At 42.0% G+C, this 27,953-nt stretch overlaps 2 protein-coding genes across 6 annotated transcripts; one reads left to right on the forward strand and one right to left on the reverse strand.

Annotated features, from left to right (window-relative positions):
* Positions 1-103: 103 nt before the first annotated feature.
* bub1 (BUB1 mitotic checkpoint serine/threonine kinase) lies at positions 104-18,684 on the reverse strand. 4 transcript variants are annotated; one of them, XM_040125082.1, is made up of 25 exons: positions 18,560-18,684; positions 16,499-16,771; positions 16,279-16,338; positions 14,560-14,701; positions 14,259-14,455; positions 13,201-13,241; positions 12,996-13,072; positions 12,812-12,861; positions 11,211-11,395; positions 10,917-11,035; positions 9,379-9,830; positions 8,395-8,435; positions 8,187-8,306; positions 7,460-7,570; positions 7,021-7,102; positions 6,640-6,724; positions 6,029-6,206; positions 5,851-5,917; positions 3,985-4,919; positions 3,007-3,107; positions 2,314-2,475; positions 2,014-2,171; positions 1,606-1,783; positions 1,240-1,346; positions 104-971 (listed from the first exon to the last, which is right to left on the reverse strand). In XM_040125082.1, exons 2-25 carry the CDS (start codon positions 16,519-16,521, stop codon positions 773-775), a joined length of 3,870 nt encoding a protein of 1,289 aa, XP_039981016.1. In that variant the 5' UTR covers positions 16,522-16,771; positions 18,560-18,684; the 3' UTR covers positions 104-772. The 4 variants fall into 4 exon arrangements, with proteins under 4 accessions (XP_039981016.1, XP_039981014.1, XP_039981015.1 ...); XM_040125080.1 differs by having other exon boundaries at positions 12,996-13,075; XM_040125081.1 differs by lacking the exon at positions 18,560-18,684 and adding an exon at positions 18,267-18,505 and having other exon boundaries at positions 12,996-13,075.
* LOC120788877 (synaptotagmin binding, cytoplasmic RNA interacting protein) lies at positions 18,108-27,945 on the forward strand. 2 transcript variants are annotated; one of them, XM_040125100.1, is made up of 11 exons: positions 18,110-18,356; positions 19,573-19,732; positions 21,355-21,473; positions 22,976-23,197; positions 23,813-23,989; positions 24,276-24,411; positions 24,565-24,770; positions 25,066-25,215; positions 25,415-25,536; positions 25,648-26,029; positions 27,789-27,945. In XM_040125100.1, the coding sequence occupies exons 1-11, from the start codon at positions 18,354-18,356 to the stop codon at positions 27,825-27,827; spliced, it is 1,716 nt and encodes a 571-aa protein (XP_039981034.1). In that variant the 5' UTR covers positions 18,110-18,353; the 3' UTR covers positions 27,828-27,945. The 2 variants fall into 2 exon arrangements, with proteins under 2 accessions (XP_039981033.1, XP_039981034.1); XM_040125099.1 differs by lacking the exon at positions 27,789-27,945 and having other exon boundaries at positions 18,108-18,356; positions 25,648-26,893.
* Positions 27,946-27,953: the final 8 nt, after the last annotated feature.

Consider the following 27,953-nt stretch of genomic DNA (forward strand, 5'->3'; position numbering starts at 1 on the left):
GCAAACTCTAGGAAAGCAAGAAAGAAAATGTGAAAATAATCGGTTCAATTTCCCTTTTATGAAAAGTACAAAAACTTAATAATTTTTAAATACTGATGAAAAAAATGGAGCAGAGCAATTCATATTTGTAATTCTAAAGTTTGATCAACGGTCCAATAGTTTTCTTAAGAAAATGTTGATAAAAAAACTAAAGCAAACAAGTTGTAGCCAAATTAACTTCAAAGTAGAAAAGAAAAAAGAAAAAAAGAAACTCTTTTCAATAAAAGGAGTTGAGTCAGACAGGAACTCATGTCTGTGCAGACTCACTTCAATGAATCCTCCAACGATTGAGCAAAATAAGAAGATAATTATTGCACTTCAGCACAAAGTTTATTCTTCTAAGAAAAATGGTTCTCACTCCCACAAGTCTCACAATTTGGAAGCAGATAAAATTAAACTGTAAAAAGCAACTAAATAATAATTACATTTTTTAAATGTACAAATTCTGTTCAAACTTAATCAGTTGCTCAAATCCTCCTCCAATGACATTTCACCAAACCTTTAAAAATTAAAATTTAACTGATTTCTGTGCATCAGTTTGAACCAGTTTAAAAAGGAGGACAAGAGGTTGTAGGTGTTTTTTTTTTTTTTCCTGGTTTGTAGAAAGAAGGGGAGACACGGAGGGAAAACGAAAGGAAAACGAAAAGATGGAAAGAGAACAGAGGAGGAAAAAGAGTGAGGAGTGAAGCGGTTCAGAGTAAACGAGCGAGGGACAGGAGGAGAACTGGCTCCGTCATTTCCGAGTCGCCTTGCGGCTCTCCAGCAGCAGAACCACCAGGCGGCTCTTGAGCGTGGACAGTCTGCTGCTGTAGTTCTGCTGCAGGACGGACGTCAGTTTGCGGCGGAGGCCCCGCAGGCTCGGCAGAGGGCCGCCGTCCGGCACGTTCAGCAGCGCGTGGAAGAACTCCAGCCACAAGTCGCTGTGGGGGTTCCTGCGGGGCAGACGGAAGATTTTCTTAAGGCCCCGGGCCCCATTTGTTCCTACTGTAAACATCCTTCAAAATCACCTCACAGATATAAAGATTCACTTTTAAAAAGGCCTCAGTAATTTCCAAAAGCAGCTGGACTCTGCAGTTTTTACATCAAAAAGCAAACAGGGGGAAATAGTGCATTTGTTGGGGACTATTTCCAGCTGCGGATTAATCCACATTTGGAGCAGCAGGACAGTGTGTGTGTGTGTGTGTGTGTGGGAAGAATTACCGTCTAAATACAGCATTTGTCTTCCAGACACCACCTTCGTTCGTGACTTGCATGTACGTCCCAAACAGCATACAGTACACAGTCCCTGCTATTCCAAAGTAGTCTGTCTACAAAACCCAAGGGAAAGACACAGGACACAAAACACAGTAGGACCTTTGAAATCAAACTGTCCGGAGGCGCATTAACAAACTATCTGCCTTTTTTAACTCGTGTCTGAATTTGTTGATTCAATTACCAGTTTTGGTGTTTTAGTAATCAAATATTAGTAAAATATTAGTTAAATTCCTAACATAGTAACAAGCATGTCTAATTATTTAATTGATTATATGACTGCAAACAACATGAACACATCCTGGACGTCTCTACCTGATAGTTCCAGGGTTTCCCACTGAGCATCTCGGTACACTGGAAGCCCGACGTCAAACACTTGGCGGTGAAAGCAGTGCCTTCTGGGAAAAGCTCCATGTCGATGCTCTGCCCCAGGTCGACGAGGACGAGGCCGTGGTCCGCGCTCTCCGCATCAAAGCACTTGTTCTCCAGGAACCTGAAACACAACAACAGCAATGACGGCGACGTGTTTCGGCGGCACCCTTCGGGCTCCGTGTGCGGCCGGTCGCGGTTCCTCAGACCGCAGGGGGCCGGGAGCCTTTGAAAGACTTCTGCTCCTAACCACCTCTGGTGTGGCTCAGCAAACTATCCGGCGTCAGAGTCGGCGTTTTACGGCCTCCGAGCGCCTCTCCTAGAGAGGTGATAAGTGAGGCTATTGACTCTCACCTCTCTCCCAGCAGAAAGTTGTCGGGTTTGATGTCGGCGTGGATGATGCGGACGCCGTGCAGCTGCTCCACCATGTGCAGGATGCAGACGGCGAAGTAAATGACCAGAGGCTGAGGCATCACCTTATCGCTCAGGGTTTTATACATGTTCACTGCGTTCTGAAAGCAGAGTCAGGATAAGACCAGGTTTTTTAGTAAAAGACATTCACAAGGTAGCGTTTACGTTTGCTTCACACTGGTGCGACGCACGCGTGAATCTGGCAGAGTGTTTCGGGTGATAGAGCGGAGGCGCGGGCCGTACCAGCAGCGTGCCGTAGTTGTGAAGCTCCCCGAGCAGCACGCTCCCGTCGTGGAAGAGGTGGGCAGAGCGGAGGCCGCTGTAAAGGCGACGGACGTCGGGCTGCAGCCGAGCGTCGAGCTGAGTGTTGATGTAAAACTCCCAGGGATTGGCTGGCTTCTGAACCTGCGTTCACGTTCATCACAAGGAGGAAACAGTAAGGCTCGGATTTTCAGCGGACATGTTGGATCCAGACACATCACTTCCAGCACCAGAGACAGCAATTTTCTCTGAAGCCTTTATATGTTTTATTGGGTTAAAACGTTCAATAAACTGGGTTGTCTTCCATTTTTTGTAAAACTGAATCAACATAATAGAGACCCACATTGTAGCTCCTGATTAGAGACATTAGAGACAACAACAGTGTTCTCATTGTGGAATGCACAGCGTTGGCGGGCCAGTCCCAGTACCGGCGCTGAGACTTTTCATTTCGGTGACCTGGCTGCTGTGGCTAGCTTAGCCCCACTGAATCAAGGCCTTCATTAGCGCCATGTGTTACCTCAGCAGGGTGCACATTACTCTGTGACTCGGTCACATAGAACTCCAGATTAGATTAGAATTTCAGATTTCCACAGGTTCCGAAGGCGAGCGAAGGAAACTAGAGGCCCGAGGTCACGGGCGGGGCTGGTTCTTTATCTACAACTACCACCGTCTTACCTTTAAAACCATCCTCTCTGAGGTCATGGGGTCAGTGGCCTGGTAGACCGTTGCAAAAGCACCTTCACCGAGGACGCAGTCGACTCGCAGGGAAGCCTTTCCTGCCGGAGGAAGAACATTTTCAGTTTGACATGTGCTGTGGAGGAGACTGTTATTCACTTCGGCTTAAGGTCCAATGACTTTAAAAACCTCCGATGGAATCAAACCAGAAAATCTGACCGTGTGAGCGCCTGGCTCTACTCACTGACCGACAGGAATAAATGTATGACAGTATTATCCCCGAGTCTTAAAACACCGTCTCGCCTGTAATCTGAACTTTGCCTGAATTAGAAGGTTGTCTTGGATCGGGTCAAAATATACACCGCAAAAACATCCAAAAGAAAAACAGAAGAGAAGGTAAAATTTAGACAAGATTCTTTCACCAGATGAACAATTACTGAATCGTTTTGGTAATTTATCCACCAGGAAACATATTTCCTTTCTGGTGTTTTATAGGATTTTAACAAACGTTCTCAGATGTTGTTGGGTTCTGGTGAGAGCAAGAAATCTGACAGCGCCGCCTTGTTCTGTGGTTACAGGAATAGTTCAACCTTTTGTCTTGTCGCCACTACGATGTTGCCAGGCAACCAGCGCCCGGGTCCAGCACGTAACTCCCCTCAAAACCACAACTTGTACAGATTAAACAGACGAGATAGTAACATGTTAACTGGCGGGTGTATTCTTAAACGTTGGACAGAGCCAGACTTGCTGTTCCCCTCTGCTTCCAGTCTTTATGCAAATCTAGGCCAATGGCAATAGATCCATAATTACTGAACAGACACGAGAGTGGTATCGATCTTTTCATCTAAATCTTTGCAAAAATCTTTTTTTTTTTTTTTTAAAATCCCACAATGTCAAACTTTTCCTTTGAGAAAAAAATAATTATGATAATTGAACGATCGATCAAATAAAAACGATAATTGCAGCCCTTTTCCTTACCCATGCTGATAGTCATCTTTGGGGTGATGTTGGGTACGCTGCACTGCCAGGTGATGTAGTGGGGGTGAGAGCTGAGAGGCGGGGTGAGCGCTGACAGCAGATCAGAGATCAGTTCATTATCCCAGGGATCTAACACCAGCTGGACCCCTCCTGTCCCGGCTCTCCTCGGTGTCGCTGTGTTCACGCGCATGTCAGCGCTGGGCGTCAGCCCCCTGTCTGGACTCATGGGTTCATCCGCAGTGCTGAACTGCGGGAGCTGCACCGGGCTCATGGGCACGTCGGCCCAGAGCTGTGGCTGCACCGGGCTCATGGGCACGTCGGCGCAGAGCTGTGGCCGCATCGGGCTCATGGGCACGTCGGCGCAGAGCTGCGGCCGCACCGGGCTCATGGGCACGTCCAGGGTCTCGCTGGGAACAGTGTCTGCTGTCTTGTGTCGAAGGGGACTCAGGAAGGCATCCAGATCTGGCTCAACTGTGACCACAGGGCTCCCGATGCCCATCCAGTCCGGTTTGAGCGCGCACTCCGGGCTCATGGGAACATCGTAGGCTGGTTTCTGGGCCTGTTCTGGACTGGCGGGTTTGTCTAAATCCTCGATGATCTTAAAAGGTTCGCTTCTGGGTCTGAGTGAACTGTCAGGGTTCTGTGAGATCAGAGAGGTTTGTTTGTGAGGCTGCTCTGGGCTCGTGTACACTTCCCAGCCGGGTCCTGTGGTCCTGGGGATGGAGGAGTCGGTCGTACAGAGCGTCTGGTCCCTGAAGGAGAGCACGGCGGGTGGGGGAGGCTGCACCATGGTGATGGAGGAGGCGGTCAGGCAGTGCTGGCCGGCGGCGAGGCCCTCACCGACGATGGTGCCCTGTCTTACCGAGGAAGGAACAAGTCGACTGATGGCCGTTTCAGAGAACTTCTCATCCGACGGACTCTGCTCTATGATGGGGCTGAGGGAGGGAAAAGAGAAAACAAATGTCACAGACACACAGAGCGGACTCAGAGAGATTCTTACGAGACCATATCATCGTACTCCACCATTTGCTCGGCCTTTATAGCTTGCAAGGCTTTACTGATACCTATTTTGGGTATCAGTTAATCGTTTTGTGAGAAAATGATGAAAAATGCTCGTCACAATCTCCCAAAGTCCAAGGCGAAGTCTTCAAGAACCATAGATACGGAATTTACAGTGACATAAAACAGAGAGAAACGATTAAGCATCATTTTTTTTGTCCATTATTCGATTTTTCATTCAGCTTATCACCATCACAGCTCATCATCTCCGCAGTAATGTTCCGGACAGTCTGCTCCACATCTGGTTCTGAACACTCATTGGCATCAATGTGAGCAACGTCTCATTTTTGTACAACCGGACTTTAAAGTATCATCCATCATCAACAGCTTACAAACTTTCTAAATGGCCAAAATATAATTTCAAGATCAATAACATACAGGAAACAAACTAATAAAGCCAAGATGTTTCTAGAAAAATAGTGCCAATAAAATAGTCTACAATCACAAATATATTTCTACTACTATGAGTAAGGAGCTTCCCTGGACAGTAACACTGGGTTATCTGCACACTTTTTAATGCAATAATTTTAGATCTCGACGAGGAAACCTAACACCCTTTCAGCACAATAACATTTAAAGTTGTTTTAAGTTAATGGTTTTTAAACATCCGGTAACGGTGGAGTCTTTTCTGAAGTGAGAAGATGGATGTACAACGATTTTTTTTAATTTTTTGATGACGTAGCTCTGCATGCAAACAATTGGATTTTGATAAATTCAGATTTTTAAAAGTCAAGACCTTCTCAGAGTTTTTAAGGACGGCGGATACCCTGTTTAAAGATGAGAACTGAGCAGGAGCAGATTGGTTACCTGAGTTTTTTGGGCTGACGTCTGATAAAAGCATTGTCATCGGCATCACCGCCATCACAGTTGTTCTCTAGAGGGAGGAATGATAAAGGATTTTCGAATAAATCGTGTTCTTGAAACAGAAAAAGACCATGTGCACGTGCGTCTGAGATAATAGGTGGGAATTTTTAGGTCCGGGTACCTTGGTCCTGGTAAAAGTTGCCGGTGAAGGGGGTTTTGTGTGTGAACGGAGTGGAGACAAACTGGGCCAACATGGCGAAGTCTGTGGTGCTGTTGGGACAAGCGTGCAGAGAGTTGAGGGAGTTGTAGCGGGCTCCCCACATGGTGCTCTCATCCGGCATCAGATCCGGGGGAGTGTCCTGATAGGTAAACGCAGACGGGCATCAAGAAGGCCGCCAACGCAGAGAACAACAGTCTCTCTTTAAACATCCACCAAATACTAATCCAAGTAAAGTGCAGTATTAGTCCAGTTATGTTAGCTCAGAATATTTGGAAATAAACACATCGCAGTTACGACTTCCTGGACGCTGCAGCTTGTTCTCGAGTTTGCCATGTTTATATATAACTCTTTAAAAATGAAGGCAGTGGTATCTATTGCCCTGTAGGACAAATGAAGTTGAGCCCTAGAGACCTCCGTTCTACTTGCCAGGTTGGACAGTCAGTGTCGAGATATTCACGTCTATGGAACAACGCTGCAAACACAAACGTGGACCTCCTAGTGCGCTGGACATCAAAACTGATTCCGAACCTCAGCACCTCTAGAGAGTGATGGTGGGCTTTGTCAGTACTCACATTAGGTTTTTCTGGCTTAGACACCGGGATTTCAGCCAGTGCTCTGATCGGCTTAGGCTTCTCAACTGCAGAGGGAGCAGCGGCACTGAACAGAAAGACGGGGAGAAAACAACGGGAATATTATTCATGTAATGTTAATTATATGAATAATAAAGTATTACTGTATTCATTTAGTTCATCGCACAATCACTGAAAGAATATATAAGAAGTCACACTAAATATTTGTGTATTACTATGTGGGAAAGAAAGGATAACTGAGGCCATTTAGTGGATGCTACATTAAACTTGACTGAATTAGAAAATCTTTAGTTTTACAACACACATTAAGGATGTTCATACTGTGCGTTGCTAGCTCTCTGGTGTCCTGGAATCCATATTTACCTGCCGTTTTCCTTGTCACTGTCGTCCTGGAAGATGGTGAACGGGGCAATCGTGGGAGGATTTGTTAACGAGCAGGCGGCCCCTTCAAATCGTTGAAAGACAAGAAAAGTTACGTTAACTGGCAGAAAATAGCAGCGAAACTTCAAACAGACTGCGTAACAACTTCAGACTCCCGCGTACAGAGGGAGTCTGAAGTGGCTTCTGGCTTCACTTTCATGTGCTAGTGTGTTTTAATTATGTCTCAGAAAAAAAAAAGGTTCCAATGTCTGAAATAAACTTTTTGGAGAGTAAAACTATTCTTAGAACCTAATTATTCTTAATCAGAGTCACAAAGTTCATTTTAGGCACTGGTGACCAATGTGGGCTTCCGATTAGAATGAATAAAGGTCGTCTTGACTCCTCTTTCAGCAACGTGTAACACTATTTACTGCATAGTTACCGTTTCTTTGGTATCCGGCATCAAACTCCTTCTCAGCGGTGTGGAGCACTGATGTGTTGTTGAATGGATCTTCCAAGAGAGTCGGAGCCTGGAACATGTCCATGATAACATCTGGATGAAACCCAGGTTAAATGTTAGTCGCTGTCAACCAGTTTAAAGTAGAACATAATTGGTGAAGCACAGTGGACTTGGATTCATTTTAGGGAATTCTTCAGAGCGTTATTTATAAATCTATAGTCTTCAGGTCATACATTTGTCAATTTTGTAAACTAACAGAAGACATGTGTGAGTCCTGTTGGTGTTTTTTCACATGAGGAACACACAAGCATGCTTATATGGCAGAGCTCGAGACCACAAGCATGTGTCTTGGGACAGACCCAGAGGCTCTTGATGGTGGATATAAAAATGTTTTTGACAAGGGGAGAGGGGGGTCAGTCGGTCTGATACACTCTGCAACTGTGGTTTTCTAGTCCAGTTCCTGGTTTTAAATCAGAATTACACCTGCAATACAAGGTGAATACAGCGGTTGTCTTGAATCCTAAAACAGTTCAGCAAATTAACAGTGTGCAGGAAGAAAATATTGGGATTTAAGGATTCTAGTGAGTGCAAAAACAAAAATCCCTGCATCTCTTTAACGATCATCGGAGACAGAAAAACCAGCAGTAGTCGGGTGATCGAGGACTGTAAACCTCTGTTCACCAAAAGCGAAGGGGGACGTCGTGCTCACCCAGTGCTTCCCGTGTGTTGACAGTGGGTGATGGCAGCACCCTTGATGGTGTGGCCTGAACAAAGCCCAGTGAATTGTTAGGGGTGAAGTGAGACAGGTTAACCGTGCCCCCCTGTGACACTGAGAGAGACACACAAAGAGAGGGTTTGCAAACATCCACAAGAAGCTACGATTATATGGCTGACTTGTGAAAGGCGGGTTTACTTACCATTGAGTTTCTCCTCAGACTCTGGAGGCTGACTGACCTCCCTGACAAAAAAAAAAAATGTAATTAATTAATAAATAATAATAATAATAAAAAAATAAAAAAACTGGAGACTGGAGAAATGGTCTGGACATACAGACCAGGACTGGCCACAGTTGGTACTGTAGGTCAGGTGACCACATTGGCCCAACAAGACCTTTTCCCCCATATGATTATTACAAGGCAAACAGCTGTTTAAAAAAAAAATAAAAATAAAAAGAATAACTCTGAGCCTCACAAACACCCCAAAACCTGAAAACTCTGAATGGGGCCTCAACCTTGGAACAAGTTTTCCTAATTCATGGTCAATGCAGGCAGCAAACACACTCATATCAGCAGTTTATTTACACTGCTTCATTAAACTCTCGTTACAGGACACGTCTTTTGGTATGTTTGTTTGTTTATAACTTAAAGTTCAGGACTGAAATTTATTCAGGATGTTAAACTTCACCCAAATTAAAAAACAAAACAAAAACCTTTTCCCATTTATTCCTGGAGGATGTAGCCAGGCAGATAGTTTCAGCTTTGTTTTCCATTTTATTTTCCAAGGTGTTACGGTTTCTGCAGCCAGCCCAATAAAACAAGAGGGAAATAAAATGTTTGTGTTGCTCAAAGCATAAAAAAATGACATCTGAGAAACTAAACAGCAAAGTGTCTTTATAGAAACAGAGTCTCGGGTTCCCCGAATAATCCAGACGTCGTTACCAACAATTTTCAATATGTTTTTAAAATGATGCGACAGTCTTTTCTAAGTGTCAATACTGATTAGGACTGGCATCTCCCAGATGTCACTGCTTTGTGTCTAAGCCACTTACGCAGTTAAACTATAAGAACGCAGTTTTCAAACTATTCAACAACGATACAACTAAAGTTTGCACAAGCCGAGGAACGATGTTTTGTTTTTAAGCTTGAAATCATCTGGGCACATTTTTTTTAGGAGCTACTCACTGATGTGTGGCGTTGTGCTCCTGGAGCTGAAAGCACTCCCAGCTGCTGGGCTGAACTGGAGGGTCCTGGCAGGGAACATCGGTGTTCAGAGCTGAGGTACAGGCGGGTCTGCGGAGTGACAGGTTCATCTGCTCGAAGCTTGCGGGCAGCTGAACCGCCGAGGTCTGGGCGAGAGATGCTTGGTCTGTGGACACTGAAGTAGGCGCCGATTTTGGTAAACGAAGGCTGCCGTCGGCCAGGACGGCGGGATGACGAGACGCCGCTGAGCTCAGACTTTGTGTGTCAACGGGCCTGGAGTGGTTCTGCTGCTGAGGGGGTTCAGGGATGGCGGTGGGCTCAGCGTGTAATGTCACGCCAAGAGAGCGTCTGCTGCTCAGACGGTTCGAGGGCAGAGGACGTCCAAAGGACTGCTGAGCAGGATCCAGGCCGGCGGCTGCCTCAACAACAGACAGCTGTAACAAAGAAAATAACGGTTGGGGCTTCATTTAACTTATGCTGTTTTTACATGGTTAAACAACTGAGCTGAATCACTAAGACACGTTGCGTTGCTTTTCATAATGTTATGTGTCATTATATGTATATGTAGACCTGCAAGCAGGTGTACTGGGATCCACGCACATGATGCTGACCTCTTCCTGTGCGAAACAATCCAAATCTTTGAGGTGTGTTTATGCGGCAGAGTTACTGATTCTACTCCCCATTACTTGCAGTTGATTTAATTTTGTGGATGCAGCTACTTCTTGCCATTACTTTGTTTTGTTTTCTGTATAATGCATTATGTCATTACTATTTTCCCACTGGGACTGGCCTGTTGTATGTAGTATCAACATCCTCTTTGGGAACCTGCAGACTTGAAGAGTGCAGCCCAAACTCTCGTTACCAGTCTGCAGCATCTTGACCCTGTGGCCAGTTGCTGTGTTAAATATTCATAGATTTTTAAAAAGTTATTTATTTTTGTTGGTAAAAATTTGTTTTATGCCTGTTGTATATGAGAAAGTGCTTGTGTGACTATATCGGCTGCAAGTGATTTGTTGAGCACACCACGACATCTGTGACGACAGTTTTCATCACGCACGTGGCTTCATAAGAAATCTTTTGGTGTTGCCCGCAGTTCGCTAAATTGTCTCTTCCTTCGTTTCAGTATTTGCTAGTGCTTGTCACCATGAAGTTGAAAGCGGGGGGCCGAGCATTATTTTGTTGTCAGCGGGTGCACAAACCGCCATTTCCTTTAATTCCCATCTACATAATTAATTGCCAGTCTGGTCTATCCTGTCCCCGTATATATTCTGGAGCATGTTAACATGAGGTAGGTCGTGGGAGACCTAATTTCATTCTGTTGTTACCAAAGTAAATGGCTGGTTGCAGCCAAATGTGTCAGCTCGTGCCTCGTGCAGCACAAGCGAGAGTACACAACTGCAATTACAATTCACTCCCATATAGAGGTTGAATTTGGGGTATAACCTGACAGCAATGACACTGTACCATGGCATTGAATGTTTGTGGTTTATTTAAAAAAGAAAAGAAAAGAAGAGTCTCACCCTCTGTGATGAAGGCTGGATGGTTACACCGCCACAGACTTCCAGATTGTGATTAACTTTCTCCAACATAGATTTAATTCTCAGGATGCCCTCCTCCTGCTCCCTCAGCAACTTCTCCACTTCAAGCAAAAATAAAAACAAATGTCATAACAAAGTTAATAACCCACTAAATAAAAACACATCATTGGAGTCTTATTTCAATTTTTTTTTCCAGTAACTGGGATTAGTTTTTAAGCCCTAATCATCTCACAGTTATTTTTCCACTGCAGTTGGTGTCGTAAACAGTTGACTTACTGTTCTCTCTGTTCTCCTTTTCCTGCCTCTCCCGGAGCTCACGGAAGTATTTCTCTGCCCGGACCTCCTCAAAGCATAATTCAGATCCCTCACAGATGAGTTCATCCTTCATGTACTCTGCCACAGTCGGAACGCCGGAGCCTTGATTAGAGGGAATCGCCCCCGAAGTCTCAGAGCGGGAGACGCTGGGGAGGAGGACGGGAGATAAGATGAGCATGTATGTTGGTGACCAAATCAGGAGTTGTACCTTTAAGAGCTACATGATAAAATTATGCAGGTATGCAGGTTCTCAATGAACTGAAATAAATCAGAAGAAAGTTCAAAATAAAGAGATGGGTCAATAACATAGAAAACAAAACACAAATTGAATCTGGAACTATTAAGTAATAAAGTAGTCTTGAGTGGTTAAAGTTTAATATATATATTTTAAAAAATAATAAAATTGAAACATAATGACCCTGGTTCATACTGGTGACTTTGTTTTACCACATTAATTAAAATACACAACTGCTGATGTTTTCACGTTATCAACACATAGTAAAATGTGCCACACACATTTGGGTTTTTAGATTCCAGACTCATTTTAAAAGTGTTAAAAAGAAGACACTTTTAATTTCAAGAGAACCATGGTGGAAGTCCTGCCAAAAATGACCACGTGTTTTGGCTGATTTTCCAGAGCAGTGAAGGAAGAAGTCTCCCTCAAAAACATCAGAGGTAGGACGAGTCTTTATCTATTTTAAAAATCACAGTCCTTCAACTTTTAGAGACACCGTAAAGTTTGAATACCTACAATATGCTGCATTTGCAGTTACTTTGTTTTCTTATTAAGTCAACAAAAAGCATTCATCGGAACTTATCTAGATGTGGTTAATATTAGGGTTGCAACTAGCAACTATTTATATTATCTGCAGAATATTTTCTCGTCTATAAAATATCAGAAAACAGCAACAAATCCCTATTACAATTTCCCACAGCCCGAGCTTACATCTTGAAACGTTTTGTCCCACCCACAGTCCAAAAACCAAAGATATCCAGTTTAATCATGTATGACAAACAAAAATGGCCAAAGCCTCAAATTTGAAAAACTCAAACCAGAACCTTTTTTTTTTATTAAGCAAAAAGTTGCTGAGTAATTTTCTTTTGATCAATTAAACAATGAAGCTCTAGTTAATATAAATCCCACAAGATCACAGAAATAACGACTTCTTGTGGGAACTAGTGTGAGTATTAGGACAGACCTCTTTTGTTATATTATGTATTTATTCTGTTTCTATCTTCCTTGCCATCATTTGTCCGTCCCTCAACACATCTTATCTCTGGTAAGTGCGACACCTACTGGCGACTCCTGTGTGTGGCAACTCTCTAGCATTATAAATTAGTAGGAGACACTGAAAAACCTATGGGCATTTTGGTATTCATTCTTAATGGTTTGAAGGGATCTCAGGCACGTCATTCTCACATCAGATCGTACCACACATAGGACCAAAATTTCACTCTTTATAACTTCACCTACTGGCCCTTCTGTGTCACTGCCTGCTCTGCTGGCAGAAGCAGAAATTCATTTTGCAGGAAACAAACTTGAAACAATGGTTTTCACTTACATCACGGTTGTTTTATTTGCAGGTGGTTTGGATACACAATCCACAGAGGCCTGTAACAGAGGAAAGATAGAATGAGTGAGTTTGAAAATCCAACATGGAGTTACTAAACAGTTATTGTGGAAACTCACACACACTCACTCACACACTCACTCACACACTCGCTCACACACTCAGTCACACACACCTTGCTCTGAGTGACTGGCTCTCTGTGGGATGATATCTGATTGGTTAAATGGGAGTTCTGCAATGGATTTCGACCTCCTGCTTTAAAAAAACACATGGAATAAAAATCAAAAAGTTAGTAGCTGCCATGCTATAATTGAACACTTTAAAGAAACAAATTAAACATTTGTAAATAAAAACAAACAAGCAAGTGAATTCGCTCTTACCGGGTCCTGGTGTCTGGCTTCTGGTTCTTGTTTGAAACTGCCTGCAGAACAGATTTTGTTTTGTTTTTTTTGTTTTTTAAATAAACCCATCAAAGATATTAGCCGGTTTCACATATGAACTCCAGGCAATGTTCGGAGTTGCTCTTTCACACATGCAGCACAGAACCGGAGACTGTCCCTGTGAGTAGCGTCCTCACCCACTAGAAATACTCCGTTTGGTTTAGGTGAGAGGCGGCGCCTGGGTAGAGCGTGCAGGAGGCAGAATAGAAACATCACCAACTGTGAACTCTCCAGACAATGGCCTGCTCTATTCACACACTGGCCCAATCGGCCAATACGCAGACTTTGTCCAAGGTAGCTTACAGGGTTAAGTCTGTTTAATGTCCGGTTCAACTGATTCGAATATTTGCGTTCGCACGTACAGCTCCTCCGTGTCGTGTCTGGAAATGTTCAGGGTTGCAGTGCATGTGTGAAAGCAGCCATTGTTGTGCAAGCTGGTGAGATGTTCTACAGTGTTTAGTGCACACTCAAACAACTACGTAAAACCTAGTCGGAGGATTAAATGGAAGATAAGACCGTGAAGCCTGCGATTCATATATTTAACTTTTATTTTTCAAGTGTGGCTGCACAGAATAGGATTTCCCCCTAATAAGTAGTCAAGATAAAGCTGGATTAATCGCTGGAGGTAGCAGACAAAGGAGCGTATGTGATCAAAACACACAACTTCAAATCCTGGTCTAAAAAAGAAATCTAGTTTTTCTTTGACAGAGAGTACATTACGGAAAAACAGTCCATAAAATTACCTGAATTTTTGGCATGAAAATGTACACATTTCAAAGATATTGCATACTCAAGCAAAATATGGACCATCAACAGCAATCAGCAGAAACACAGTCTGTGAGCTCCCGGTGAGTGATTTGAAAACAAATCACCAAATCATGGCCATTAAACTGACTCTCCAGAGGACAAAAGAACCCCCATATAGACAGATGAAAAACAGACAAACTTTTCAGAGCTGCTGCTCTATGCTGAATCCACAGTATCATCTTTGTTGTTACCTGTATTCGTGGAGAATAGTGTCGACTGGCAGCGCTTGGTTCTCCATTGCTTTCTGGTAAACGGCATCAGCCTGGTCATTCATGCCCCTCTGTTCAAACTGCTGTGCCCAGGCCACATAGAGCGCGGCAGTCCTCGTGCCAATGCCCTTACTGAAGATGTGACTATACAGAGCTATGGGTTCGGAATAATAACTCGCCTGTAAAACAGAGTTTAAATGATGAAATGCTCATGTAAGGTTTTCGCAGTATGAACAACAAACGAATTCTGGTTGTGTGACCGTAATATTTTAGTCAGACTTACACATTTGATGCAGTAGTTCACATATCTGATGTCATTTGCATATTGTTCGACATTCAAAAATCTCTGTACAAGACTGTCAAACACCGCTGACATCCCACCGCCAGCGTCTGCGGGTAACCTTTGCTCCAGATACTCCACAAACCTAGGATAACGTACAACAAAGTGTGATTCATTACGCTCTCAGCTGTCAGTCATGCACATGCTATTCAAGTTCAATTACATGTAGCACGTTTGCACAAAACAAGTTGGACACATGGAGTGTTTCAGAGTAAGTAACAACAACAACAACAACAACAAAAAAAGAAAAAACAGCCTGAGGTAGCGCTGCCTCTGATATGAGGGTAATGATGGAAATTTGAAAAATATCAACTGATGTTTTGACTACACAACACAGCTCATTTTTAAAGCTCTTAAGTCTAGAGCATTAAGTGACCGCTACACCAGCAACCACAACACAGAATAACACAAACTAACACCAGATGAAACTTTATTGGTCCCTATCAAACTTGCTAAGGCGGTATTTCTTATACTGTGTTTTGTAAAATGTTTAGGATACATATCTTAAACCTTAATGTTATGCTATAATCTAAGACTAGACATAAAGAGCAAAGAACCATGAAAATAGTGGTGAAAAAAAAAGACCAAAGGTAAACGAATCAAGACACTAATTTCAAACTTTTGAGTGTTAGAAGATTCAACGGTGCCACGGGAAATCCACTTGAGCTATTTTGTAAAAAGCAATGTGGTTATGTGTAATTTAAGAATGTTTTAACAAAGTTAGAGTTAGAAAAATGTCAAGTGAATGTGGGAGTGCTGCTGCTTGTAGGCTTTGTTTTCTACAGACAGGAGACAAAAGTGAGAGATGATAAGTTCATATAAAGTTAGTGGGTGACCACAGCAGTGTTGTTTTAACTAGTGATGATTTGGCTGGATGTGCCCCAGGTTTTATGTTATGTTGTCGGCATTGATGTGCACCATTTTACGTGATGCCTGGTCGGTTTGATATATCATTTGGTTGCAAGCAATGGTGGAATCTAAGTACTGTGCTTAAGTACAACTTTATTTAATTATTTTCTTTTCATGCCATTTTATACTTCTACCCCACTACATTTCATAAGGACATACTGTGCTTTTTACTCCACTACAATCTATTCAACAGCTATAGCTACTAGTTACTTTACAAAATTACATTACAAAAAAAAAAAACATAGAGATGTTATAATACATGATGCACTGTTTTAGATTAAATTACCCGACAGTATATACAATTACAGCCGAAACCACTGGTTGATTAATATATTTGTCAGTTAAAAGAACATTCATTGGCAGTTATTTTAACAATTGTTTAAGTAATTTTTCATGCAAAAATGGCAAACATTTAATTTTTCCAGTTGGTCAAATGTGATGATTTAATGCCTTTTACTTGTTATTATTTAAATAATTGAAATAACAAAATTATTGGTAGAAAAAACAAGACTTTTGAAGGTGTCACTTTCATTGAGATACTTTTAAGTTTTTTTTTTTTAGTTATTTTCCTGATAATACTTACATACTTTTACTTATGTAGGGTTTTTTTAATGCAAGACTTGTGATGGATTCGTTTTTACAGTGTGGCAGTGATAATTTTACTAAAATATCGTTGAGATAATATTCCGTAGCTCAATTGAAAAACAGCTAGTTAGCTAGCTAACGCTAACAGTCAAAATGACCGCTACTCACTTGTCCCATGGATCCAGCGGGTCGTCTCCCGTGTATGAGCTCAAACTGCTTTCAAAACACCTAAGAGGGTAAGTAGACGCAAAATATAAGAAATGTAGTATCATGCCCAACAGCTGTCCTTTTTTAAAATTTGTTATTACAGCGATAAATTCGTACCGCTAAAGGTAACCGCTAGCGCTGAGCTAACACCGGGTATTGTTAATGTTCAGTGCTTACTTACTGTAAATACGTGGCGATATCCATTTCGATTTGAGTTTTAAAAAGCCCTTTATAATCGCAAACAGAAAGCTCGCTCCAATTAATGTATTTTTATTGGATGGTTTGTTAACTTTACACACAAATTTCAGCAGATAACTTGCATCGTTAGGTTTGTGTTGTGTTGTCTCCTCCGAGCTGCCGCTGCTGTTGTTCCTACAACATTTGAAATTTCGCGCTCAGCAAATAGCAACGCGGAGTGTCAGAAAACCACGCCCCCAACGTGTGACGAAGAATCCTGGGTAAAAAACACACACAAAATAAACAAACACAAAATTTAAAAAAATAAAAGAGAGAATAAAAAACAAACAAACAACAACAACAAAAAAACAAAACAGAATAACAACGAGAAAGGTGCAAAAATTCTTAAATGCAATGGATAATAGCATTATTGTACTCAGTCAAAGTTGACATTTTTAGGTTGTTTTTTTTTGTCACTGTCACTTTTTAGAGGACTGAAGTAACAAACTAAAATATAGGTGAAGGAGGTGACACTAGCAATATTTTTACAGTGATATAAAAGAAAGCGGAAAATCCTCACATTTCAGAAAGTGACACCAGAGAATGTTTTTAACAATTCATTGATTTGTCAAAACAGTTTCCAATTAATTTTTTGCCAGTGGGCTAATTGACAAATCCTTGTGGCTCTAATGAATTCAGACAGTTTCTACACCTTGGGCCAAATGTATTGACAGTCACTAAGCAAAAGTTGAGTAGTGCCAGCAGTTGAAACAAAAATGCAACACTGATCTTTATAATTACTAAAGAATTAGTTACACAGATAAAAGTTATGCTTTTTAATTGACTATGAAGAAGCTGAGAGGGTGTTTTCATTTGTGTTTTTTTACCTTTGAATGGAAATTCTGTTAACCACTGGAAGATACGGTGTGATGGCTATTGTGTTAAATGCGGTATGTAGTACATGTGAAACTTTATTGTGCAAAATGAAAGTACAAACATTTAAAGGAATATTACATTTGTATAGCACATTCATGTTGAAAAGTACGCAATGAGACAAGAATGAAGGAATAAACAAATGAAAATTTCATCAATAGAAATCCATTTAAATGTACTAAAGCTAAGGGTCCTCAGTGAATATAACCTAGTGCAGTAAAGGAAGAAGTTTTAGGGCATTTTTTTTCATTTTAAGGTCATTCATCCATGTGCTAACATGTGGTATGCATTTATCAATTATTACTGTGTGAATTAAATATCTACCCAATGAAATCAAATGATTTACTTTTTTAGTTTCTATTGTTACTCGAAAATTGAAAATTGAATCTTTACTGAGAAAGTAACGTGGGGTGTAATTAACAGGTGGATTGTATGGCACAACAGTAGCAAAAGGTAATCTATTTATAGTAATTTGTCAGTTAAACGTTTTGTTGGCAGTGAATACCGGAGACCGTATGGGTGAAAACATACGCAAGATGTAGCAACACTTGGCTGAAGCTATCCTAAAGCTAGCTAAGGCTAAAAAAAAAAAGAAGTATTTAGGGGGACGGCGTGAGATAAAGCATCTTTAGGGTCCCGTGAAAGTGTAAATTAATCCAACACCAGCGACAAAAGCTATAAAACATCAGTCACTGGGTCCGTGTCGCTGCGGGCCGGATGCACGAAAACGGAGCAGCCCGCGAGAAGCAGTTTAGGAAACCCCATACATGCAGGCGAGAAGCAGAGATCGCGACGTTACGTAGCCGCCATTTTGTTTCACCGGGAGTAAAGAAACCAACCTGAAAAGCACCGGCGTGAATATTTTCCTTTATTTGAAGCACCTTCAACACGGCGGATCAGCATCGTGCACCCAAGTTCAGATTCGCATGGTATGTACACGCCGAGGTGGCCCTCATATTACGTAAACATGTTGTGGTTGAGCTTGTGCTCTGTGCACACTAATGCTGGATGCGTTGCACGACCGGCCAGTGTTAGCAACACGGCAGCTCGTTATCACGGCTAGCCGGCATTTTGAAAAACGGGCCCGCTCTGATTGACGGCCCGTTATACAGATGTGGTGTAAATGACTCACGTGGGTCGAATTTAGAGAGAGTACGATGCCTTGCAAGGATTTAGTCCTGAGATTTGTCTTGGTAAGGTTAGCCCCATTCAGCCTGCATCTCCACGCGTGTGGTGAAGACTGAGGCCTGCAGTCCACCGAGCCAGGGACGCTAGCTGACATTAGCTAACAGAGGCGTGGTGGATATGTATGGAAACAAGCTGGCTACTGACACGAGATTATTATTATTTACTACTTTCTGGAGTTGAGGGATAGCATGAACTATGCTCTTTTTATCTAAGAGCACCAGACGTTAAATATGGCCAATCGCGGCATCCAAGTGTCTCAGTTTCACCCTTGCGACCACTGGGATAACGTTACCGTGTGTGAACGGCGTCCAGTCTTGAACGATGGCGCCAAACCGCACACCTTACTTGTTTTTCCAGTTTCGCTTGTAACTTACACCATGGCTCGATTGAATTCGTTGTTGTCGGGCCCCCACCGACCCTCATTGTACATTAGATCTGATCATTCCTCCCGGCAACCAGAGACCAACCGGGGCTCTAAAGCTGAGATGGTTAGTTGAACAATGCCCGGTATTCTCCGGTGTGAATATTTTCTACTTTCCCAGTTTTTCTGTAATGGTGAACTGGACATATTTTTTTTTGTTTTTGACACCTGGTCAGATACAACAAGCAATTTGAATTGAATCAATTCATCATTAAAGAAAACAATTGTCGGCGTTTCCTTAATGGAATAATGCCAACTTGCCTGCGGTTTTCAGTGTGGTAACTACTTGATGCACTAAACAAAATAAACTAAAACAGTTGAGGTCTTAAAATTTATAGTTTCACATAAGGTCACTCTACAAGACCAGGGTGACAAGATGTGGATTTATGACTCAAAATAGTTGATATTTCAGTGGTGCAAATCTATGATTGATGATACCATGTAGACCCAAATGCAAACTGTTGCTCAGTTGGTGATCCATGCCTTGAACTACAGTGATGATGTTGGTAATCCTGCTCTTAATCTCATCTGCACAGATGTCTGGAGACATGGCCACAGATCACGTAAACGGAAATGGTACAGAGGAACCAATGGACACTACAGCAGCGGTGACCCACTCAGAACACTTCCAGGCTTTACTGGAAGCTGGTTTACCTCAGAAAGTTGCAGAGAAGCTAGATGAACTTTACGTAGCAGGTAAGCTGAAGTTTCATCTCAGGTTGTGTTCTGCTGTTGTCTCCTGCCTTTACTTGCTCTGAGGTAAATGCTTTTCATATAAATGTTGGACACCACCACACTTTTGAAACACAGCTCTTGTCAGAGATGTTTTCCAGAGGTACTTTTGTATTGTAGGGTCACAGAGGTTTTTTACTCCCAGCGCAGGTGCCATGTCTATCTGCCTTTACGTACTCTTTAAAGGATGAGGCTATTCTATAGTGGTATCATTGCCAACAAATCCCATGAAAGACCAAAACCATGAATGACTTGATCTTACTAACAGGTATGTATCTAAAGGGAGTACCCTATGTATTTAAAGCTTGATGTATCTGCAGTGACCACTTGTTTTCAAAGCGATGATCCAAGTTTAATACTAAATTATTAAGCTTTTTTAAAAACTGAAACCATGTATTTGTGACCTCCGTACTAAACCTTTATGTCCCCAGTAGAAACAATTGGGGTTGGGGCTACCACAGACATGGTAGAGAGGTCAGAAAGTAGTGCGAGATTTTGGTTTTGGTCTTCTCATGAAATTTGTCGCAAAAAGATGGACATGCCTGGTGACTTTCTTTTTTTGATATTGATTGCTTAAAGCAATGGTAGCCCAGGAAATGAAACGGCAGTCATTCATCCACTTCCTCTGAAGTATAACCACCTAATAACTGTAAATGATGCCTAGTTTAAAGTTGTTACACTTATCATTTGAGCAGCAAGATGATTGACAGAGCTGGTAGACTGTAAGAAAAAGAGAATTCCTCAAACCCCTGATTTTGGTGATCATCCTCTTTTCTACATTGTCACAGACTAAACAAGTTATCCAGCATTTAAACTTCTCTTTAGATTAAATCATGCAAATGCAAATTTCTTTTCCAATATCAGGAAAATATTTTCTGTTTCTTTGTATAGCACCCTCAAATATACCTTCTTTGTTGCAAATCAATGAGTTGCTCTGGTCCCAGTCTAAGTATTGTCATGCTACACAGTGTAGACACTGGATTGAATGAGTAAAACGATGGCTGTAGCCATAAAGGGTTTAAGGAAGATAGATTGAAGCCAGCAGGTACTATGGCATATGCACGAAAAAAATCAAAGCAGCTATATAACTGCAGTAGGTGAAACAGCCAAAGAAGCCACAAGGATGTTACATAGGCACGGTTAACATGATTGTTAACAGAAAGTTTTTTTTTTGGGCTTTGCAGGATCTTCATGTCTTGAAATTTAGTTTTAATAGCATCTGTGTTTAATGTTTGAGTAACACTGCCCCTTTGTTGTTAATTTCGAAAGTATCAGTTGTACCAGTTGGTATCTGTTGCATGTTTGTAGAGATTGTGTTGAAACTTGGCACTCGATGGGACAGTAAATGGCTAGAAGACATAATAATGACACATTGACAATCAGGGCATTGTCCCTTCAGCTAATATTTTCTTTTGTTAATACCAGTACAGATCAATTATAACTAAGCCTCTATTGTCCAACTGATTCATAGCTGCGCAAATAATACCCCCCGTTTCTTAGTGTTAACCTGCTCAGATATCATGTAATTATTATTATTATTTTTTTTAAACACCATATTCACAGTTCCTTTTTGTTGTATTTCTCAGGCCTGGTAGCACATAGTGACCTAGACGAAAGGGCTATTGAAGCTTTGAAAGAATTCAATGAGGAGGGAGCCCTGCAAGTGCTGGTTCAGTTCAAAGAGAGTGATCTGTCACATGTGCAAGTAAGTTCCGAACACGCTACTTTTTAGGTGTGGTTTGTCACTCTGAAAGACAGTGGGCTCTTGGTTTAAAAACTGCAGTTGAGCGGGTCCTTTTGCCAACGTACAGTATACAATTAAACTGAGTACACCCCTGTTCATTATCACTAAAATATTAAATGATTCAAAATTGTATCTTAAAATAATTTTGATTTTTAGGTGAAGTGTAGGGTATGTGCTCGTGTGTATAATGAAAAACAAACAGGTTAGACTACATTGAAAATACAGGCATCAAAGTCAAACCTCAATACAACAAGAGTGAGTGCACTTCTGATTTCCAGTTAGGGTTAATTGTATGAACAAAGTCATAAAATAACCTGTAAACACCCCAGATTCTTCACTTTTTGCCTGTCTAATGCAAAATAGCTCCACATGGTAAGGGACTGCCTGAACAAGAAAGAAACCAGATTGTGAAACTCCACAAAGATGAAGAGGGTACAAATGAATCAGTGTGCTACCGAACATAAGATGAAACCTTGACCGAAATCTGAAACTGAAAGATTAAACTTTGCCGAAGAACATGAAAAGAAGCCTGACAAATGTTGGCAGCACGTTTTGTGGTCAGGAGAAACCAAAATAGATTTGTTTGGATTAGATGGGGTCCAGCCTGTTTGGTGTGGACCTGGCCAGGACTACCACAGTGACTGCACAGTGCTGCCTGTGAAACATGGAGGTGGGAGCTTGCTGATATGGTGCTGCATGAGTGCAAGAGGTCTAGGAGAGATGACTTTTATGGATGGCACTATGAACGCAAGCTTGTTTACCCAAATACTGTCTGAAACGATGTCTCCCAGCCTCAGGAGTCTTGGCAGGAGAGGAATTTTCCAACAGGACAATGATCCCAAACACTTCAAAAATCACACAAGAGTTTGTAAATAAGGGAAAAAAAGTGAAAACGACGACCTGGCCACGTGTGTCCCCTGACTTGAATCCAATAGAACATCTCTGGAGTAATTTCAAGTGGAGCATAGAGCAACAAAACCCGTCCAGCAAAGAACAGCTGAAAAGACTCACCTATGAAGAACGGCAGAACATCTCTCCACTGATTTGTGCTAGACTGACAGGATCGAATATATCATCAGAAATAAAAGGCCAAAATTACAAAATCTTAAAAAGTGAAAGTATGGAATCTCAATAATGAAGGGTCTATCGACTTTTGTTGCAGTTGGTTCTTTTATATGGAGCTTTTATTATAGTTTAATGGAATATTTTTGTTTTTTAAATTTAATTGACTTTGTTGTTCTTGGGCTGTGGCTAGGAACACATTAAATCGTATTAAAGGGACAGGATTTCTGATTACTTTGTATTTTTGTGATACTGACCAGGGGTGTACTCGGTTCAGTTGTGTACTGTATGTGTTCTAGTGTTGCCTTTCTCTTTGCTGTGTGTGGGGTTTTTTTTTTTTCTTCTTCTCCCCAGTAGAGGAAGGTAAATTATGTGTTTGTGACAGTTGTTCTCTCTTCCAGAACAAAAGTGCCTTTCTCTGTGGGGTAATGAAGACTTACAGGCAGAGGGAGAAACAAGGGACTAAAGTTTCAGATTCTACTAAAGGACCAGACGAGGCTAAAATCAAAGAACTCCTGGACAGAACCAACTACACGCTTGATGTAACAACAGGACAGCGAAAGTATGGTGGCCCCCCACCTGAGTCGGTGTACTCAGGTGCCCAACCCACGGTTGGAACAGAGGTACGGTTTGTGATGTTGTGTTAAGAGTAAATCTAGTTGTTAGGCAGGGAAGGAAACCAAACCAGTGCTTCCCGCAAATATGAATTTTACTCATTTGCTGCTATTTTACAGATTTTAGCCAGACTGAGCTCTGGGACGTTATCCAAAAAATATTTTACATCTTTCATCTTCAAATGCGAGAATATTTTTGATTGGCCGATAAACAGAAAATAATGATTATGGAGTTTGAAGTCAACATAACCAAAGTAACGCACATCGTATCTTGACTTTGACATGTTCCCTCTGGACAATTGCACCTTGCCTTGATTCCTATAAGTCTTTAAAAACTTTTTCCCAATATGGAAGGACAAGTATCCTTTGATTCATCATCTGAGCTTGGTTAAAAATGAACAGCTGTCAGCAATACTTATATTTCAGCGTGAAGTTGGTTTGTGGTTGAAATCTAAAAGACGCCACACAAGATTTCATATTGGTCTGAGACATTGAATGTCTTATTTCTATCGTCTTAGTTTTTGTTTTTACGTCAGTTTTCACTGTTTCATTTTATAGGAAGAGGAAATGGGAGTCTGTAAGTGGGCTGTGTGCATCTGTAAACATTTTTTCTTTTTCTCCTAGATATTTGTCGGGAAGATTCCCCGTGACTTGTTTGAAGACGAGCTGGTTCCTCTCTTTGAGAAGGCCGGGTCTATCTGGGATCTCAGGCTAATGATGGACCCCCTTAGTGGCTTGAACAGGGGCTACGCCTTCGTCACATTCTGTACTAAAGAAGCGGCTCAGGAGGCGGTGAAGCTGGTACGTTTTGTCAGGAGTTCACCGTTCAGCAGAATGGGGAAATTCCAGTTGGAACAAGAATTGAGTCAGGACAGTAGTTTTTGTTCAGCAGTCAATTAACTGCACAAAAATGTCCACATAATAGAGGTTTGGAATGGGGCATGGAAAGATTGTAGACTGAGATTCTCAAAGTTAGTCAGTTGAACAGTTGTATGTGCTTGATGAGATTAAATTTTTTTTTTTATTATTACATTTTTAAAAAAATTATTTAATTCATTAATAATAATAATATATATTTTTTTTACAGTGTAATAATCATGAGATTCGCCCTGGCAAGCACATTGGGGTGTGTATATCTGTCGCCAACAACAGGCTATTTGTTGGCTCCATTCCCAAGAGTAAAACAAAGGAGCAGATTGTTGAAGAGTTTGCTAAAGTCACAGGTAAAAATTCCTGATGAATCTGTTTTCATGTAACTGCTTTGTAATGCCCTGCCGCAGTTTTCAAATTCAGTTGACGCGTTGTTTTACTTACTGTAATCTAAAGCACTTTACTGCGTCGTCTCAGAATCTTTTTATTTTTCCGTCTAATTAAAGAGGGCCTCAGTGACGTCATACTGTACCATCAACCCGATGACAAAAAGAAGAACCGAGGCTTCTGCTTCCTGGAGTATGAAGACCATAAAACGGCTGCTCAGGCCCGCCGCCGGCTAATGAGCGGGAAGGTGAAGGTCTGGGGCAACGTGGTGACAGTGGAGTGGGCTGATCCCATCGAAGACCCTGACCCAGAGGTCATGGCCAAGGTGAGCTTCAGAAATTGAGTTATGCCATAGAAAACAGCAGCAATTGAAAGAAGAAATGATAACTTCATAGTCTTGAAATGTCACTTGGAACTACTTGGCAAACAGCGATTAAGGTAAAGATAGCACCAGAGTCTTAATATGTTAGAGAGATAATGGGCTGGAAAATGTTAGTGCATCCCTGGAGTACTGGCATTTCTTAGTCCTCAACCTCAAAATCAATTTCTGGTCCACATAATGAACCTGTGGGAGGGAGGGACTGACATGAGGTTTGACCATTCCTCTGTCCGTTTCACAGGTGAAGGTTTTATTTGTGAGGAACCTCGCAAATGGTGTCACAGAGGAGATCCTGGAGAAGTCCTTCAGTCAGTTTGGAAAACTGGAGCGAGTTAAGAAGCTCAAAGACTATGCTTTCATTCACTTTGAAGAGAGGGACGGTGCAGTGAAGGTACGGATTTTCTGTGGTTCTGTAATGTAGTTTTTACACATTGTTATTAAAACTTGGGTTCTGTTTCCAATTTTTAATTTGTACCAGTTTTATTGAGCAGTTATCACACATTTCACTTACTGAACCTAAACTAAATACTAAGTTGTGACTGTTGAAGTCAAAAGGCACATGCAGAAATGTCGTTGCTTGCTTTTCTCAGGCATTGGAAGAAATGAACGGTAAGGAGCTGGAGGGAGAGCCAATTGAGATTGTTTTTGCCAAGCCACCAGATCAGAAACGGAAGGAGCGCAAAGCCCAGAGACAAGCAGCCAAAACACAAATGTAAGAAAGCACTTGACACGTCCTCTGATTGAATTACAGGCCAATCCAGAAGTTACCCTCGTGATTGTGTTGCCTATTTTCTTATTCCTTACCTTCTTTTGCTCCCATCAGGTACGATGACTATTACTACTACCCTCCCCCTCCCCACATGCCTCCGCCTGTCAGAGGTCGGGGCAGAGGCGGCAACCGGGGCGGCTACGCCTATCCCCCCGACTACTATGGTTACGAGGACTATTATGACTATTACGGCTATGACTATCACAACTACCGCGGTGGCTACGATGACCCCTACTACGGCTACGACGACTTCCAGGCCCCAAGCCGGGGGCGCGGTGGCAGCAGGGGGTCCCGGGGAGGAGCCTCACCAGCCAGGGGACGTGGCGGCGCTGGCGCACCCAGGGGCAGGGCCAACTTCTCCCAGCGTGGCGGGCCAGGACCGGGCCGCGGCGGGCGAGGAGCAAGAGGAGGCGTGCAGCCGAGAGGGCGAGGAGGGGTACGTGGTGCGCGGGGTGGCCGCGGTGGAAATGTAGGAGGAAAGCGCAAAGCTGATGGGTACAACCAGCCAGATTCCAAGCGTCGCCAGACCAATAATCAGAACTGGGGCTCTCAACCCATTGCTCAGCAACCGCTCCAAGGTGGTGATCATTCTGGTAACTATTCTGGTTACAAATCTGACAACCAGGAATTTTATCAGGATTCTTTTGGGCAACAGTGGAAGTAAACCAGTAGGGCTTTGATAACAAAATACGTGTTTATTGTTTTTGTTTTTGTCTTTTTATTTAGAGACTTGATCTGATTGGCCCTCAATCCCATACGGTTGCCTGCATTTTTTCCTCAAAATTGGTGACATCTGGCAAGATATCTTTTTGTACATATTTTAATAATCCGCTTGGACTCAAACAGTAGTCACACTCCCACCTGTTTCTGGCGAACTGGTTTTCCTTTTTTTTTTTTTTTTTTTTCTTTTGTTTGTTTTCTTTCTTTTTTTTCTTTTTTTTTTAATTAAGATGGTCGTTTAAAAGATTTTCCATAACAAAGTTTGAAAAAATTTTTAGATGCAAATATGTGCTCGAGCTGTCTATTTGGCTATAGCTTTATGTATGTTTTTAGAAATTCTGGTTTCCATGTTTTAAGTAGCTAACAGCAACAAAGCATATGTCTCCTAAACATGTATTTAAAACAAATGAAAATACAATTTGTATTGTCACAAAGTAATGCGTGTCTTGTTATTGAAAAGAAGAAGAAAAAAAAAAAAAGGACCGTCGTAGTCCTATTTTTTGGCTTTACATTTTGGCTTGTATTCTTTGCTGTTTGTCTGCTTTAATAAACATACACGCACACGTGTACAAAACTTCAAATTGTGTTGCAAATTCATGTTTCGGCAAATTCTCTCTTCAAATTGCCTTCAAATTTAAGGCTCCTTGTGGAAGAAAATGGATTAAAGGTTTGCCAATGTTGGCCACATGCTACAGTGTCACCTTGCATGCCATCAAATTCCAAATCACCTACTTCTATAGTCGGCATCTCTCAAGTGCTCTGTATGTGTAGTGACATACTTCATCCTTATGAGTTCCTCTCATGTCCAAAAACATAAATGTCTCTCAAATTGGTGTCCCAAATCAATGCAGCATCAAGAGTAAGCCCCGCCCCCGACAAGTCTGTCGTACTGGTCCCTTTCGATACTGACGGGGGAGATAAAAGCACAATTTGATTTATTAATTTCAAAGTGAAGCTTTTCCTTGTCCCAGAAGGATCTACCTAGCTGTTGAAGGCCTGGATACTAATCTTGCATGTTTATCTGGAGGTTTGATATTGTGCTACTGTGGTAGATAACTGCCGTGCATGACTCGCTTGTAGTGTTTTTGTTCAGTTTGCTTTTATAGACATAATGGCTGCTCTTAACCCCCACCCCCTCCCCTTCCCTCTGCCCGTCTAAGCGTGTCCACGTTTCACCTGCTGCACCTCAAACGGTTTCAGTTTTATTATCCGAACCGGGCCGATTCTCTGCTTGTCGTCCTCTTTAAGGCATTGACATGTGCATGTTGCGTCAGAGGGCGTGCAAGTATGTGAGAATGCTTTGTCTTCTAATGTATGTAAATTCATGTTTTACTCGTTACACAATTCGCCCTCTACAGTTATACTGAATATGAGTGTGTGAGCGTGAGGGACACAGAACAGTAGATGTGTGTGTAGATGTAATACGATCCCGTTTTCCATTCTCTAATTGCTTCCTTTTGTTACCTGACTAGCAGGGAAAAGGGGTCGAGGCCGGTCCTGATGTGTCGCTATGAAGACTGACCAGTGTATGGCGTCACACACTGCAGGCTGCCAGTGGATGGAATGGTAAGGTCATCTGACTCTGTGGTCCAGTGGTATTCCAGCCTTTTTAAGGAGCAGATCTCCTGAAACTGCCACGT

The sequence above is a fragment of the Xiphias gladius genome, chromosome 4 (assembly GCF_016859285.1).
Source record: "Xiphias gladius isolate SHS-SW01 ecotype Sanya breed wild chromosome 4, ASM1685928v1, whole genome shotgun sequence".
In the NCBI taxonomy this organism is placed as follows: domain Eukaryota; kingdom Metazoa; phylum Chordata; class Actinopteri; order Istiophoriformes; family Xiphiidae; genus Xiphias; species Xiphias gladius.

Excerpts from the sequence above, each read along its gene's own strand:
- bub1 (XM_040125080.1), bottom strand. The coding sequence starts at position 16,521 with ATGGATATCGCCACGTATTTACA. Across the intron at positions 7,103-7,459 it reads TGCCGGATACCAAAGAAACG|GGGCCGCCTGCTCGTTAACA; the intron begins GTAACTATGCAG and ends AACGATTTGAAG. Across the intron at positions 6,725-7,020 it reads AGTGACAAGGAAAACGGCAG|TGCCGCTGCTCCCTCTGCAG; the intron begins GTAAATATGGAT and ends CTTTCTGTTCAG.
- LOC120788877 (XM_040125099.1), top strand. Across the intron at positions 24,412-24,564 it reads AGAGTTTGCTAAAGTCACAG|AGGGCCTCAGTGACGTCATA; the intron begins GTAAAAATTCCT and ends GTCTAATTAAAG. Across the intron at positions 24,771-25,065 it reads ACCCAGAGGTCATGGCCAAG|GTGAAGGTTTTATTTGTGAG; the intron begins GTGAGCTTCAGA and ends TCCGTTTCACAG.